The 17,298-nt window shown below is 52.1% G+C and overlaps 1 protein-coding gene across 1 annotated transcript in view; it reads right to left on the bottom strand.

Annotated features, from left to right (window-relative positions):
• Nucleotides 1-17,298, bottom strand: part of IGF2R (insulin like growth factor 2 receptor) — a 102,245-nt gene that overhangs the window by 61,881 nt on the left and 23,066 nt on the right. The window contains exons 3-7 of the mRNA XM_040238927.1: nucleotides 12,275-12,393; nucleotides 10,612-10,710; nucleotides 4,649-4,781; nucleotides 4,125-4,254; nucleotides 2,194-2,299 (exon numbers count right to left, since the gene is read on the bottom strand). Of these exons, the coding sequence (XP_040094861.1) occupies nucleotides 2,194-2,299; nucleotides 4,125-4,254; nucleotides 4,649-4,781; nucleotides 10,612-10,710; nucleotides 12,275-12,393 (587 nt within the window). The remainder of the gene's footprint in view (nucleotides 1-2,193; nucleotides 2,300-4,124; nucleotides 4,255-4,648; nucleotides 4,782-10,611; nucleotides 10,711-12,274; nucleotides 12,394-17,298) is intronic.

Genomic DNA, 17,298 nt, shown 5'->3' with positions numbered 1-17,298 from the left:
GTCCCTAGCCCCTCTTATGAATGTCCATAGGAGAGACAGTCCCTAGCCCTCTCTTACGAATGTCCACAGGGAGATGGTCCCTAGCCCCTTCCGAGGAATGTCCACAGGGTCTTGGGCAGGCCTCACTTGTACTCACATCAGTTTTGCTCCCGGGTGAGGCCAGGCTGTCACCCCACCCACAAGCCCAGCCTCTGGGATGGGTGCTGAGCAGGAAGTCACTGTGATCAGGGGCGCAGTGCCACCCTCTGACGTCCCTGGAGGAGTGGTCCTCTCCCCTGGCATCAGGTGCGGCCGTGCTGCCTCTGGGCACCTCACGCTGCCAACGCTTACTGAACACCTGCTGAGTGCCAGACATGGGGCCCAGTGCCAGTTTCACCATCACGTGGCCAACAAGCTGCAGAGGTCCAAGTCCGCTTACTCAGGAAATCGATGCCCCAACTAACCCCTTGGCTGAGGGCAGCCTGACAAACAAACAGAGATGTGGACTGAGCGCTGAGCGAGAGCAGCCGGACGCCCAAGGCCGTGTGGGGTGTGACTCCACGTACGTGGGAGGTCGGGGAAGGCAGAGGCCAAGGGGCAGAGGCGGGGCTCGCGGCGGCGGCCAAGGCTGGGTGAGCAGGGGGTGATGGTGGCTGGGCATGAGGCTTCTCTGGGTGATGGAAAAGTTCTGAGGCGATAATTGTGCAATTCGGTTAGCGCACTAATAACCATTAAACTGCACTTAGGCTGGGCGAATTTTTACAGTATGTAAATTCAAGTAAAGCTTTCTAAAAGAGATTTATGTGACAAGGTGAACGTTTTACTAAAGTTCCAGCTTCTAAAAGCATTTAATGAGCCGGTGAAAATGCTTCAATAAACCTTCTAAGTATTAAGGGCCCCGGGCCTAAGTCACCCAAGCTCTGCCCAGGCGACAGTCAGGCTGGACACAGAACCTCGTAAGCTCCACAGTGGACACACCAGCCTCGACCGCCTCGTGTCCCATGGAGAAGGGAGGGGCACTCCCCACTGTCTCCCCCGTGAGAGTGTGGAATGAGGCACATTGGACGCAGCGCAGATCAGAGGGGGAAACACCGAGACCACGGCCGCCTTGGAGCATCTCCCTGATTCTGATTCCCACTTGCAGGATGGAAAGAAGAAACACACAAATACATGCAAAAAAGAAGTATAAATGATACTCCTCACGATCACATTCGGGACCGGCGTCGTTTACTGGCCCGCCGGCTCTTGGCTGGGTTGACACCACGCAGCCCCAGAAGTAGTCTCATTCTCCACACCCCCCAACCCGCAACACACACACACACAAAACGGCCAGCTGCCAGCCAGAAAGCAGAGCAAATTCCACGTTTGTTTGGGGGAGGACATTCTTTGGCAAAAGAATTCCGTTCCTCCTACTTCATTCTGCGGGGAGGACAGGCAGAAATAAATTGGAGGAAAGCCCTACCCTTCCTCCCTGGGGACGCCTCCCTTCAGCAGCACTGCCATCTGCAAAGACACTTAAGCAGCAGAGGACCTGAGGGACTGCGCTGGCCCGGGGCCCAAGGACACAGCAGATGCAAGGCCCTACCCTCAAGGAGTTTACAGCGGGCACTGGAATTTGAGTAAACAGCGAGTCATCAATCTGCCCATGGGCAGGGGGCGGGCACGCAGGTGAGGGGGCGAACGCGCTTCTTGAGGCTGCAGGAATCTCCCTGTGGGCCCTCGTTTCCCCTACACTGGTACCCACCCCCGGAACCCCAGAGCGCTGTCTGCCAGGCCTACACGCCATCTGCACGACTCATTTCTTACTATGCTCCTACAAACCACTTAGCCGTTTTTACCTTGCCTCACCCGAAGCAGTCAACAGACACGTGAAATCCACAGGTTCAGGATCATATGTACTTTCTTTTTTCAAATATTTACTGACATCCGCCTTGCTGTGAAGTTTTTTTTTTTAAAAAAAATCTGTCCCTGAACTACCGGATGTCATCCCACACGACCCTTGAACGAAAACACCATCCTACGGGTGTAGACGGAGGCCCCTCGGGCTGGTTGCGAAATAGCACACAGCCAGCCAAGCACGTACGGCACATGGCCGGGTCTAGCCCGGGCCCACTTGGCTTCCACATCCACAGTGGCTCGTCTCCCCGACGGGGACCCCTGGACGCGGGACTGCTGAAGGCCGCTGGGGTGCAGAGCTCAGGTCAAGCCACTCACCTCTCTGCGCTCCGACGGGCACACGAACGTGATGGTCACCGCCGGGCTGTGGCCGTCACAGAAGTCTGGCTGGCCGGCCCCTTCCTTCACGTAACTCAGGATGAGCCTGGAGATGCACACGTCGGGGAGAAAGTGAGCGCGACCAACACGGACGTCACAGCCCACTTCACGCTGCCCTCGGCACCCTCGTTCAGGCGAGAGGAGAACAGATGTAGGTCACAGACATAGGAGAAACCACAGGACAGACTCACTCACGTTTATTTTCATTTGGGGGACATAAAATTTAAGTGAATGTCAATGAGTGCTGTACTTTCTCAAAAAAACAAACAAAACCCCCAAAAGAGTCAAATAATCACCATGTAAACTTAAGTTCTTAGAAAAGCTGTCGGGAGGACAAGGAACAAAATCATAAACCATCTAACAAAACAAAGCAAACACAGCCCAGCTGGCCAAGTGCCTTTCAGCCCACGAGGCTGCACGACCACTTCCTCTCTAAATGACAACTCTTCAGTGCAAACCGAGGACTTTCTTTTTTAAACCTGATAACCGCCCAGAGCACTGGCCACATGGCCTCCCACTGGCAGGCAGACAGACCCTGGAAAGGTCCATGGGGTGCTGGCCTCGCTGTGGGCTGTGGCCACGGAGGCACCAGAAACAGACGACCTTCCTGGTCTCTGAAGGTGACCTCGGGCTTTCACTCCATGCCCACGCTCTCCGGAGAGTCCTCTCCAGCCCCTGCCAGCAGGAAGAAGCGCCCATTTATCACTTGAAGACAGGGTGAGAGGCTGAACTCTGTCCCTGCAAATTTCACAAGTGGAAGCCCCAATGCCCATCATCCCCGACATGACTGTATTTGGAAACAGGGGGCCTTGGAGGAGGGGATGAAATTGAGGTCGCTGGAGTGGGCCCGAGACAGGAGAGCTGTCCTTATAAGGAGAGGGGCTCGGGACACAGACACACAGAGGGAAGATCATAAGGGGACATGGGGAGCAGGCAGCCGTCCACAAGCTGAGACCAGGGGTCTCAGGAGGAGCCCCCCACCATACCCCCACAGACACCTCGGCCTCCAGAGCTGAGAGCGAGCTAGAGGAGCTGCCTGGGCATCCTGCAGCACTCGGCTTGGGCGGCCCTGGCAGGCGGACACACTCGCACATGTGGGAATCTCCCAGCATGCTTCAATTTAGGTCACGCACCAGTGTTTTCTGGGGACAGAGTGCAGTCTATAATTGCACACGCTGATACACCACGAGTTCCAGACGGGAGCAGGTGCAGCGAGACGTCTACCAAAGGGCTCCGTGAACAGAGAGTGGATAAAAATCCTCACTCCAAGTTCAGGACGTGGTCACATGGGACCCACCGGAGAGAGCAAGCTCTCTGCCAAGCCAGGGGCAAACACAAGTCAGAAGGAGAGCGTGTGTCAACAGCAGGGCTCCTTAAGAGAAAATGAACCACCCCTGCCAGAAGCTAGGGGGCCCACGGCGGGCTAGGGAGCCCACCGGACCCCAGTTGGGAAGCAAACTGTACCCAGAAGGACAACAGCAAAGTGGCCTTCCTGCCGCTTGCCCTCCAGGACTGTTTTTTTTTTTTTTAAAGAAGAGATAAAACTATGGACATAAAACCGATGTCAGGGGCGATGAAGCAGGGAAGACACTCAAACACACCATAAGGTAGTGGCGAGTTCATGAAATGGAACCCATATGGATGGATGCGGGCTGCATCATGATAAACGTGTTCCTGCTCTAAGAAACAAATGATTGGAAAGTCACCAAGAATATGCAACTCAAGCAATGACCAGTGAGTTTACAAGCATGTGTGAAGTAGTAGTCACTTGGCAAGGCCTTTCTCAAGCCCTGTTGAAAAGGGGTATTCTTGCAGCTCCCCTGAAAAGCCAGGCTCTTGCTGAGAACTGCCCCTGCCAACAGCAGACTGACCTGTCATTGCTCACGAGCTTCAGCCCCTCCTGGGGCCGGCCCATGTCGAATGCGCGGTCCCCTCTCACCAGGCAGGCGGCCGCGCCGGGGGGACACACACGCACTTGCGGACTCGAGGCCCGGAGCGCATCTGGAAGAGGTAACACGTGACACCAAGGCTCTTGGAAAAACTGTCAAATTTTCTTAAAGTCTCCAATATAAGGTAAAAGAAATTTGGAAACAAGGACGAGTAGGATCCCATCCCGAGACCCTGGGCAAGCCAAGGCCCACTCTGAAAGTGGACAAGGGGATGAGCTCTCTGCCCAGCCGGGCAGCTGGAAAGCAAGGACAAAGCACTGGAACGCTGGCTCTGCCCCTGGTCCGCAGGAGGGGCTGGGAAGCAGGGACATGGGACGTGGCTGGTGGCTAAGGGATGTACCCTTCCTCTCGGAGCCACGGGAACCCTACGGTGCTGGGGCAAAGGCACTGAAGCCTCCGAAGAAATCCTTCCCCCACCCCCACCCCTGATGCCCTCAGACACAGACCTATGTCCCTGCAGACATTGATGAACAGAGATGTATCCGGGTCAGAGTCGTCCACCAAGTAAGCACCGCTGGTCTTGATCAGTGGGTTTAAATCATGCTTCTTGAGCCCTCTGTCAAAAGCGTAACACGGCACCTGGGAGAGAGAAGGGAGAAGGAGGGGCTTCCACACACGCCTTCGGGTGGGGGGTGGGCAGGGGCGCGGCAAAGCCTGTGACCTCTGCCACAGGACACCGGGCTCCATGCCTCAGGGTCTCCAGTGAGGCCCCGAGGACCGCGTAATCAAGGCCTGCAGGGCTCTGGCTGCTCCCAAGAGCGTCTCCTGCCTTCCCCTTCCCTCCCCTCCCTGCCACATGGTCCGTTTCCACCAGGGTCCTCACTCACGGCTCCCTGTCCCTACCCTCCCTTAGCAACCACCTCACAGCGCCCTGGCACCAAGTCCTCTCCTGCCTGCAATAATCTCTTTTAAGGGGGCCTCTAGGTTCCAGCTTCCGTGTACCCAAATCTGAGCCAATATTTCTACAACCACCAGATCAACCCTTTAACAATTCCACCGAGTCACAAGAGATTGTCACGTAACCGAGTGAAGTCAAGTCAGACAGAGGAGAAATATTCTATGACATGCCCGATGTGAGGAATCTAAAGACACGATGCAGCTGAGCTGACTTACAAGACAGACTCACAGACTTAAGACGATGAACTTAGGGTTGCCGGGAAGAAGGACGGAGGGAGGGAGGGTTAGGCAGTTTGAGATCGACATGTACACCCTGCTGAATTTACAATGGACCAACAAGGACCTGCTGTACAGCACAGCGAACTCAGCTCAATGTCCTGCGGCCACCTGGATGGGAGGGGAGTTTGGGGGAGAATGGGTACCTGTGTATATATGGCTGAGTCCCTTCGCTATTCAACCTGAAACCATCACAGTGATGTTGATCAGCTATTCCTCAATATAAAATAAAAAGTTTATAAAGGAAAAACTAAAAAAAAAAAAAAAAAGTTTTAAAAAATAAAACAAAATTCCCTCGAGTCACATCACTCTTACTCAAAATCCACCAGGGGAGGGGGGTTTGGGGGAGAATAGGTACATGTGTGTATATGGCTGAGTCCCTTAGTCAGCTATTCCTCAATATAAAAAAGTTTAAAAAGAAAAACCTCAAAAAAAAAAAAAATCTTTTTTGTAAAAGTAAAATTCCCTCGAGTCACATCACTCCTGCTCAAAATCCACCAGGGGCCGCTTCCCATCACAATGAGGGTGCAATCTCAGCTTCTCCATTGTCTCTGACCCTGGGGACCACTCCACGCAGTCACATTGGCCTCGAGGGGCACTTCAGCCCAGGGAAGTGACGCTGCCTCTGCCTGGAATAGTTCCTGGCATCCCCTCTCACCTTGCTCAGGCCCCGGGGGAAGCGTCACCTCCTTGGCGTGGCCTTTTCAACATCTCCAGCTCTCTCTGCGCCTCCCCTACCCTTTTTCTTCATTGCACTGGTGTCTGTCACCAGACACCCCCACCTGCTAACGTGCGAGTGAGCTCCTGAGGACAGGGGGCTATGTCACTGCTGCGGCCCCAAGCAAGGCTTAGGACACGGCTCGGAGCCTGCAGTTCCTCCTCTGGGCATCCGGCCCACGCTTTGAGTGTGTGTGAGTCGTTCAGTCACCTTCAGTCACCTCTCTTTGCCACCCCAGGGACTGTAGCTCGCCAGGCTCCTCTGCCACAGGGTTCTCCAGGAAAAGAATACTGGAGTGGGTTGCCATGCCCTTCTCTAAGGGATCTTCCTGACCCAGGGATTGAACCCAGGCCTTCTGCATTGGCAGGTAGATTCTTTCCCATCTGAGTCACCAGGGAAGCCCACTGGCTTCTAACTCACACGTACTCTCTCATCTCCATAAATGAATGGCCTTCTGTTTTTAAAAAATCAAGGACTAAGCCAAACCATTGCATTGTACACTTCAAATATATGCAATTTTACTTGTGAATTACACCTCAGTAAAACTGGTGGAGGGGAGGAAAAAGGGGTCCAGGGGAAGGTCACACATGAAACCCGTTACAGCGGGCAAGACCCTGTGCTTTCCAAGCTCCACCAAAGTCTGAAGGCAAAGCAGCCAAGCCCACAGGTGTGCCCCTGAGTAAATGCCTGGTCACTAAGTTTATGTGAAACAGCCCCCAAATCTCAACTGCAAAGTAATACACCACATCGTTTTAATTGCCTTAGCCAAGAAATATTCTAAAAACTCATGTTCTCTGCAAATCATTTCAAAGGATCGATAGTCTGTTTCATCATTTCCAGTGGGTAATTTTCCTTAAACCGTTCGTTTGGAAAAGTGAAGCTATTCACAGGCAGGTTCATTTACAAAGGTTAACTGCTTCATGTTAATGTTTAGCTTTTAAATGTTTCTCGGAAAGATGCTATCAACCCTGCAGGAATGCTCTGACCCACTAACCCTCTTCCCCTGTTCTGTTTGCAGAGACTTCAGAGAGAGCTACTGGATTAAACCCAAGGACTCGCACCCCCTCGGTGGAGGTGGGGGAGGGGGACCCAAACTCATGTCAACCAGACCCTTAGAGCGAAGCTACCACTGCCTGTGACACTGACCCGACAGCCAGATGCCAGCCAAGGAGGGCAGGCACAGGCACAGAGCGGGCTGAGGGCAGGAGGCCAGAACCCATGCACGGCACCACGTCCTGCCGAAAAGCCATCGAAGTGCAAGAGCGGGATGACTGCAGACCGTGACGAAGCTCCAGTGGAAGTAACCCACGCCTTTGATCCTGCAAATTCAAAGCCTGCAGCCCCTAGTAGAGTAATACAGTCAACAGAAATGTGTTAACTCAGAGGAGGGGGATGGAATTGGGCTGACTGATGAGACAGGAGACAAGAAGCAACTTTCCAGCTACGAGGTGAAGAGAGTGAGCAGGACAGCACCCAGCAGGCGGGCAGGGAGGCCACCTGCCTCAAACTAGCTCTGTGTCACGCCAAGGCTAGAGGGATCTCCGTGAGCCAGGCCTGCAGACCTCCCCCCGCCAGCTCAAGGCCACAAGCAACTGCTGGCTGTGTCTCGACTCCAGGAAGGAACAGGAGACACGCCCGACGCAGCGCCCCCCAGAATTGGAGCGAGCGTCGGAAAAACAAGCAAGGCTCCTGGGGAGAGTCCTCCCACTTCCTGCTCCGCTGAGCAGAGCAATGGAGACATTCATCAGCCCCGGGAATGCGGCGGCCGGCAAAGGGGGTCTCTGCCAGCTCCACACACAGCACACTGAGTCACCCTTGTTAACAGTGTGCGTCTGTACATTAACCATATTTATGCAACGCCGCTAGGACCATGCGCTTGCCAGGACTGCGTTTTCTGTGTTCCCTAGGGGTGGAATGGTAGGGGGTGCGTGTCCACAATCTTGTAAAGAAATTACGATCTAAGAGGACTCCACCGGGATCCACTGAGCAAAGCATGATGCGGATGGGTTTAGATGGCACTTTCTGGAGCCCACCCCCGTCCCGTGCTCTCTGCCCATCACTCCATTCTAAAGCCGATGAAGCCAAACCAACAGAAGCAATGAGGAGACACTAATAACGGGTGGAGATCAAGACCACATGGCCACTAAACCAAGTCTAGGTTTTTTTTTAAAGAGGAATGATGAGCGTTTCTACATTTAATATAATTCTTGAAGTTATATTATAGCCTATATGACACAATCAAATCCTACTGAAAACACAGAAAAGGGAAAACGCTTTCCCATGATTTGCAGGGGGTGAGAGCAACGCTCCTGCTGCAGCCATCAGGCTCTTGTGTGTGTCAGGCGCTCGGTCGTATCTGACTCTCTGCAACTCCATGGACTGCATGAACTGAACCCCCCAGGCTCCTCTGCCCATGGGATTCTCCAGGCAAGGATACTGGAGTGGGTTGCCATTCCCTTCTCCAGAGGATCTTGCCTACCCAGGGATCAAACCTGGGTCTCCCACGTTGCAAGAACCAACTGAGCCGCCAGGAAGGCATCGGGCTCTTGTGTTCTTTCTACTCGTCTATACCTAAGGCAGGGCAGATGTCCCCCACACCTTCAGTCTACGGGCTCCCCGAACGCAACAGCGGTTTCAAAATGTAATGACATTCCTGACGCTGAGCCCCTCCAGAGAGGAAAACGCAACAGATGAAAGCCCTGCCGCCAACCAGGCCCAAAGAAAAGGTCCCTGGGAGCAAATCAACATTCCCTCTGACTCTTTCGATCCGCTTCTAAGAGAAGTTAAACATCACTTTTGAGAAAAACATAGGCTCTAATCTCCCCATTTCCACCCCCCAAAACGACTCAGGTCCAGGGTCAGCACCCTCGTCCTGTAAACATGTTAGGCTTTGTGAGTGACGTAGGTCTCTGCTGTGTATTCTTCCAGGCTTTTTTTTTAACAATCCTATAAAAATGTAAAAAAACAATCCTAGGTCTGAGGCTGCACAAACAGAGGATGTAGTCTGTGACTTCTTGACCTAAAAACACAAAGGAAACCAAAAACAAGCCACCATTTCTTTCTTTGGGGAAGTAATTACTCTTTAGGTGGTGGAAGACAACTGTCAGTTCAGCAAAGCAAGGTAAAAGAGAGACTCCGTTAAAACAGGAAAAAATGAGGGTGATAACTATCACTTGGAGAGTCAGAGTCCAAGAGAACCTCCATGGGGCCTGGGGTCTCTCGGGAAAGCAGAAGGCACTTCACACTGGTTCAAGGATGCTTTACCTGCCGCTAACGAAATACTGGCAAAGAGTCTAACCTAAGTTTTTAAATGCAAAGTTTAAATCTGACACCGTCTCCTCCTAGTGTTATTTCATTAGATCTTCTTCCTTTCCACTGAACGTTCCTTAGACACAAGGCAGCATCCCGACTAGCTTTTCTTTTAGAGACGGCCGCATCTGAAGAATCGGTGATAGCTCAGTATTTGTAACTTAACATGGCTTTAAAAAAAAAAGATACAAACGTCTTTTTGCCCTTCTTAAATGACAACGTATTAGGCCATCAGGTAAATGACCGATTACTCCCATCACTGATCACTCCCAGTTCCTAGCTCTTAAGAGGGTCTCTGAACTCAACTCTACAGAACAGAAAACGAATATAGAAAAAAGAGAATACTCAACCCAGGAAGACTATTGCCTGGGTGAACAAAGGAAAGCCACCTTGAAATCCCGGGGTGGTGGGATGGGAGAACTGCAGAGGAAAGGGCCCTCTGCCCCCTCCACTGCCAGGGAAAGTCAGAGGCTGTAGGTTAGAGAGGATGGTGCTTCATCGATCACCAGGAACACGTGCCAGACACCAAAGAAACAGGGGAAGTAGTGACAGCCATCTGGCCTCTGAGGTGAGCTGGCAACAAATGTAAGGGCCAGGCACGCCTGACCTGGATCCAAGATGCATTCAGAAGTCACTTCCAGGCCTAGGAGATGGTCTCTGCAGGCAGCGTGGTGAACTAAACCCCAAAGTCAACTTGAGACTTAGTTCTTGAGATGCATGGCATCAGAAACCAGGAAATCACTTGCTCTACATGAGTGAGCCATTCCATTTCCAGTCTGTCCTGTATGTTTAAAACACCCTGTCCTAAAAGTAAGAACCATCCAGGACAAGTTATCAAGGAAATCACGCGGGCGTGCATGTGCGTCAGCTGCTCAGTTACATCTGACTCTTTGTGACCCCATGGACTGTAGCCTGCCAGGCTCCTCTGTCCATAGGATTCTTCAGGCAAGAACAACTAGAGTGGGTTGCTGTTTCCTTCTCCAGAAGTTCTTCCCAACCCAGGGATTGAACCCAGATCTCCTGCACTGCAGGCAGATTCTTTACCATCTGAGCTATCAGGGAAGTCCAAATCATATGGTCTCTCTGCTCAAACAGAGTTTGAAAACCAAAAAACAGATTTCTACCACAAAAGGTATGTGTCTGTACTTCAAACACTGAAGGTCCCGGAACGTACTTCACAAACATGAAACCCTGAAGGGCCCTTGTTACCTCTTTATTTGCTTTAAATATATCCTTCTTGCAGGCCGCAGTAGTCCTCCACTCGAAGTAATGCACACAGTCTGTTGCAGTTACAAACTCGGGAGTTCCCTATTTTTAAAAGAAGTAAAAATAAGTTAGCACACCACGTATTGTAAAGTGCTCCTTTTCTAAAGTTAGAAACCGTGAAGGCTAACGAAAAATTTTAAACTAGCAGCAGTGGGTGTGTGTGTGGGGTTGTGGGGGAGAGTAGTAACACAACTGTTTTAGTTAACAAGGTCAGCCGAGTGAGAAGTTCCCAAACTCAAAACTTCTGAGACAAAAGCTTCATAAAATCATGATGGAATTTGGCTCTAACTGATCCAAAACTGTTCTACTGCCCCAGCTATGCAAGTACAGTAAGCTCATGGGAAGTAATCCTTGCAGACCTTCCACTCTCAAACTCCAAATGTTCTCTGAACCAAATGCCAACAAAACCAAAGCCAGAAAATGTGACCTCATGCTTCCTGGAAGCCGACGGAGGAGGCCCATCTGGACCTGACCGAGCTCATACACCGGCCTTCCTTAAACGCCCCCACACTGGAGCGGGGGGCCCCTTCTAACAGACGGGGACCAGCGATGACCACGGTGTGGCTGGTTGATAAGACCCAGCGGGAACTTACCCCTACACTCCCTGAGCAAGTCTAAGGAGCTCTGCAAATTCTGGTTCTTGTAGCATGAACACAGAATTCCTCAAGAAAAGTTAGTTAAAATTCAAACGACAGCTTACTCTGTAACTCAGACCTCCAGATTTCATACCACTGCAAACAGATTATTTCCCAAATTTTCAACATGGACAAGAGTGCAACGGACAATCTGGTCCAAAATTAACAATACTGAGTTATTTTTCAAGTTCTTCACACAAGACAGGATGGGTTTTAAAATGCAACAGTCACAGCACCAAATTCTAAAAATGATATTTTAAAGCAATCTGGTAGCCACATGAGCGTCACTCTATCTGATTTTTCTAAACACTTGGATTCTTACTCTGATTATAGAACACTCATAGAACATGTACACAAGTCGTTTTTCCTAAAAGCTAGCAATTGTTTGCTGAGAGTCCCTTTCTAAAGAGTAAAGATTAAAACTAAAATGTCATATACAATGTACAGACAGTGAGGACAAATGTCATGCTTTAAACAATTATGTTGCATTTCAACATTAGTAATACCCTGAAAGTTGGGCACCCCATTACCCACTGGCCAAGGTTTCTTCTTGATAGGTGTCAGTTTGTCCAATTTAATGTAAATGGAAAAAAAAAAAAAACAAAAAACACTTTAAGAAGCAAACACGCTGCCCTGAAAACTATCAAAAGAAAATGCAGAAAGAAAAAAAAAATTATGCCTGCAACATAAACATTAAACAGAGCTTTGAGTTTAAACACACTAATCTTTACATTGCCTTGTACACAGGATGTGGGTCAAGTTTCACTTAAACATTGTAACTATAGGCTTAGGATTTGTTTACTTATTGGTTTTTAATGATGATGGTCATTTGGTTGGGGTTTCTGTTTATCTGTTTGCTTGAGTTTTTAATTTTACTCACTTACTTGTCTTAGAATACCAGGACAGCAAGAACGCCCCAGGGACAAATGTTTTTAAAAGAAAGATTATGAATTGACTCTGCATGGACTCACCAAGGTTTTCCCGCATAAGAAGGTGATGCTACTCTGAATTTTGTGATTCTGCTGCTTACAGTTCACTGTTGTGTTGAATTCCAGAAGGGATCTGCTTGCAGTTTTCAAAAGAGAGTCACCTATTCGGAGAGAAAAGAGCATGAACAAGCTAGAAGACATTCATAACCAAAAGCTATTTCCAATATGAGCAAACTAAAAAACGGCACTGTAATTCATCTGAAAAGCTTATAAGCTTACAAAGTGCCCTTTCCCAAGAATTCTCTGTCTCAGGAATGCCATCCTTGCCCCACCTCCTGCTGTTCAAGCCCCAAACAAAATGGCACTAAGTCCTATCTTTCTCTCATCTGTCAACATGGGCAAGTTCCAGCACTTTGACCTTCTTCTCAAATCCGTCCACGTCTCTCCATCTCTACAACGACTGTAACCACTGGCTCCCGTGCTCTGGCTACAGCCTCTTAATGGGGCCCCTTGCCTCCAACTCCTGTCTCGTCCCTCACCATCCTCCCTTTCCCACCCATCTTGCAACAGTCTGATCTTCAAAAACATAAATCAGAATATATAGTTCGGCTGATGAAATCCTTTTTATAACTTCATACATACACACTGTAAAAACAAAAAAAATTTAGAACAGTCCACAAATAGGGTGATCACTTCTCAGTTTGCCTGAGATATTATTATAATTTAAAAAATCTATATAGTATCAGTGATGATAGTTGGCACAAGAACAGACAGACTGGAACAGAGATCAAGACACCAGAACAGAGAGCACAAACACCTGGATTCTTGAGTCAAACTTTGATATACAAGGTATCAAGTCGGTGAGCAAAGAGACTGTTCAGTAGATAAAACTGGAAACAAAATAGCAACTAGTACTGGCAAAAGATAACTGAATCCCCACTTAAACCACTGTATACAAAAATGAACTCTAAAGGGATTAAAAGATATAAACATGAGAAACCAAATTCTCTTAATAAAATATATACATAGTTATCTTTTAAATCCTAATGCAGCAAAATATTGAAGTCTCAAAAGCATTAACTACCCCCCAAAAATTTAAACTTGACTTTTTATTGTTTAAAAGTTTACATTCATCAAAAAGTACCTTGAGGAAAACAGAAACAAATTATAAACTAGGCGATACATTGAGTTGGCAAAGAACTAGCATCAAGAATATATACACTCACACAAAAACAAAATCATTTTTTATAATTTTAGGAAAGAAAAGGAAACGAATGACCTCTGAGAGAAAACGCTGAGAGGAAAAAGGGGAAAACCTACACCAAGTCATAGTATGGCGATTTCAATATCAAAGGCAAAGAGAAAATTCTAAAGCTTCTAGAGGGAAAGAACTGATCACATGCGATAGATAACTTAATATGAAATGGGCAAAACATGATCAGACAGAAGAAAAACATCTTCATAATACAGAGAGATGTTCAACATCACTGGTGATCAAGACCACATGGCAAACCAAGCCCAGCCATTAGAAGGACAAAAATTAAGCTCCAAATGTCGGAGGAGAAACAGCCCAGAGCTCTCCTATGTTGCAGGAGGAAGTATGAACTGGTTTAACCAGTACATAAGTTGGCATGGCACTGAGTCCTACCACTGAACATTCACATACCCTATTCCTTAGCTGGTCAACTCTTACGTAAATACATAAATGAAAACCACAAATAAATATATACATAACAAGAAACATGTGAAAGAATATCTCGTGTTCTTCACACTAGTGAAAACCTGGAAACAACTCAAATGCCCATCAAAAGAAGAGTGGATAAATTAACCCTGCTAGACCTACACAATACTACAACATAGGAGTCAGAGGAATAAATCGGGGAGCAATATGCTGTTACCACTTAAGCTCCCCCAAAACTACACATTGCATGATATACACTTTTTATTAAGCTAAAAACACCACATACAGCCAGACAGACTCTGACTAGAGTAAGAGAGGAAAGAAAGGAAATGTTGGTATACAGGATGTGGGCAAATGATCACCTCCAGTGAAGAGAGACAGGAGCATGGAGAGATAGTGTTTATTGTCAAGGTCCTAGATTTTGTGAGAGAAGGGTTTTATTGCATTATCCAAAACAACTAATTTAAAAAACAAAATAGAAAAAAAGATTAGTTCACAGACTAATGATGAGTGAGTGTCATGACCTCAGGATTACAACTGGTCTACTTTGATACCTACACCGGAAATCTTTAAGCAGGGGGAGAAGGAAAAAAAAAGAAAAAAAAGAGGGGAAGGGGTAAAAATTTTAAGACGCCAATGGAGAGGAGATAATAATGGCTTTCAGGCCCCATAGCACCAGACTTAACAGTACAGCGGTTCTCTGCCTTGCCTGTCTAAACCGCAGCAAAGGTTTGCCAGGATCGTTCTTCTACGCCTAAAACTCCAGGAGGTCGCTCTGAAAAACTCTTTTTTTTCCTCTCCAGACCCAACAGCCTCAGAGGCCTGCGGAGGCGGCTCCGGGACCACGGACAGCGCCCCGCGGCTCCGCCCACTGTGGGCGTGGCCAGGGAAGCTGGTGACGGGGCGGGGCCTCCCGAGCCCCCGCGGCGCCGCGCTCCAGGAGACTCGGGGCGCAGGAGGTGGGGGGGCGGGCTCGGCCGGCGGGAGGCGGCGCGTGCAGCCGCCAGAAGGGGGCGCTTCCGGGCCGTGGCAGGGGGCGGGGGGAGTCCCCCCACCTTAAAGACCCTCCCCCCCGCGCCTCTGCCCCCCGCCCAACGCGGCGGCCCCATCCGGCCCTGTGCCCAGAGCTCCCGGGGGCGCCTCATAACTGCTGGGCTCGCCCTGCGCGCAGACCAGACGGGCCCTGGCCTCGAGCCGAGACGGACCGGCCGAGCTCCACGGCCGCGGCGCTGGGGACAGCGGCGTCCCTCAGCGTCAGGCCCCATCGGCACCGCGCCCGCCCGCCCGCCCGTCCAGCCTGCCTGCCGCCCGCTCCTCCGCCTACTGGCCAGGACCGACTGCCCACCCCGGCACTCGGCGAGAGGCCGCGGTAAACAGCGGCAGCGCCCCCGCGGCGGACTCCCGCGGCACCCCGGCCAGCCTGGCCGTCCTCCCCGGACGAAGGCCGGGCGAGGACTGCGGGGCGGCGGCCAGCACGCCAGGCCCACGGCCAGCTCCCGAGGACGGCGCCAAATGGGCTGGGCCACGCTCGCCGGGCCCGCCAGATCGCGCCGGGTCCTCCAGACCGCGCGCCGGGTCCGCCAGACCACGCTCTCCAGGCCGGGCGCGCCAGACCAGACCACACTGGCGGGGCCCCAGCAGACCAGACCGCGCCGGGTCCTCCAGGCCGCGCTCTCCAGGCCGGGTCCTCCAGACCGGGCTGCGCGCGCCGTGCCGGCCAGACCGCGGTCTCCCGGCAGGGCCCGCCAGACCAGGCCGCGTCCGCCCAGGCCCGCCAGGCCGCGCCGGGTCCTCCAGACCGCGCTCTCCAGGCCGGGTCCGCCAGACCAGGCCGAGCTCGCCCGGGCCCACCAGACCAGACAGCACTGGCGAGACCCCACCAGACTAGACCACGCCGGGTCCTCCAGGCCGCGCTCTCCAGGCCGGGTCCTCCAGACCAGGCCGCGCGTCTCGGGCCTGCCAGACCTGTCCGACCGCAGCCTCCAGGCCGAACCCCCCAGACCGAGCCGCGCTCGCCTGGGCCCGCCAGACCAAACCGCACTTGCCGAGCCCGCCAGGCATTGGCGGGTCCACCCGACCGCGGTCTCCAGGCCAGGGCCGCCAGACCACGCCGGGTCTGCCAGACCACGCGCTGGGCCCTCCAGACAGCGCTCTCCAGGCCGGGCCCTCCAGGCCGCGCTCGCCCGGGCCCGCCAGACCAGGCCGCGCTCACCCGGACCCGCCAGACCCGGCCACGCGCTACCGGCCAGGCCCCGCGAGGTCCTCCCGACCCTGCGCACCAGGGCACCGGCCAGGCCACGCTCGCCCGAGCCCGTCAGACTCAGCCACGCTCTGCAGCCCGGGCCGCGCCGGGTCCTCCCGACCCTGCGCTCCAGGGCGCCCGTCCGGCAGCGCTCGCCCGCGCCCGCCAGCCCCGGCCACGCGCCGCCGGCCAGGCCGCACCGGGTCCTGCAGACCCTGCGCGCCCGGCCGCGCTCACCAGAGTCCGCCCGATCAGGCCGCGCGCCGGGCCTGCCGGGCCTCGCCTGCCGCCCTCGGCGCCCGCGGCCGAGCCCGGCCGAGCTCGCAACCCGACCTCGCTGAGGCTGCCCGGCCTGGCGACCGTGCCTCCGCCGGCGGCCGTGCCTCTGGCGGCAGCCGTGCCTCTGCCGGCGGCCATGGGGCCCAGCACGCGGCCGCCGGGCCTTCTCAGCACCTTGCTCAGGGCCTGCCAGCCGGGCCGCTAGCCCTCTCCGACGTGCTCAGGCCAGGCCGCCCCCTCGCGGAACACGCCCCCTTCTGTTGTATCGTGTCTTTCGACGTGTACTGTTCCGCGTGTTCCTTCACCAAAAAGAGAACCCCCTGTGCAGCTCTCACCCTCTGCCTCTTGCCTCACCTTTCCGCTCCTCTTTCTATAACACTCCAAAAGAGATTACTACTCTGGCTCCTGCCCCCTCAGATCCTCCCTCCCTCTCGCCTTGACCACCCGCCCGCCCCCACAGCACTGGTCGCCCCCCAACCCCGGAGCCATGTGATTCGCTGCTTTCAGTTTCAAGTCTTTGCTCAAATGTCACTTTCTCAGCAACACCCACCCTGCTGAATATTCCTGAACACACACTCCCAAGGCCCCCCGGCACTCTCACCTTCCCCCTGTCTTTTCTACAGCATCCATCACAGTCTTAATATCCCACTTAGCCACTGTCTCTTTCTTTCTTGTGTGCCTCCTACTCTACTAGAATGTAAGCTCCGTGAGAAAAGGGGTTTTTGTCTGTTTTGGTGACTGATTCATTCAAATATTTGTTACAAATCAATAAATGAGTATTAAGTGTTAGCTGTTTTTAAAAAAAAATTATATATATGTTATGATTTAGCCAAGTAAATCAGAATATACTACAATGTACCGAAC

The sequence above is a fragment of the Oryx dammah genome, unplaced genomic scaffold (genome assembly GCF_014754425.2).
Source record: "Oryx dammah isolate SB20612 unplaced genomic scaffold, SCBI_Odam_1.1 HiC_scaffold_4, whole genome shotgun sequence".
Classification (NCBI taxonomy): Eukaryota; Metazoa; Chordata; class Mammalia; order Artiodactyla; family Bovidae; genus Oryx; species Oryx dammah.
Note: the sequence above shows the minus strand (reverse complement) of the source record. Positions and strands in the feature narration are given on the sequence as shown.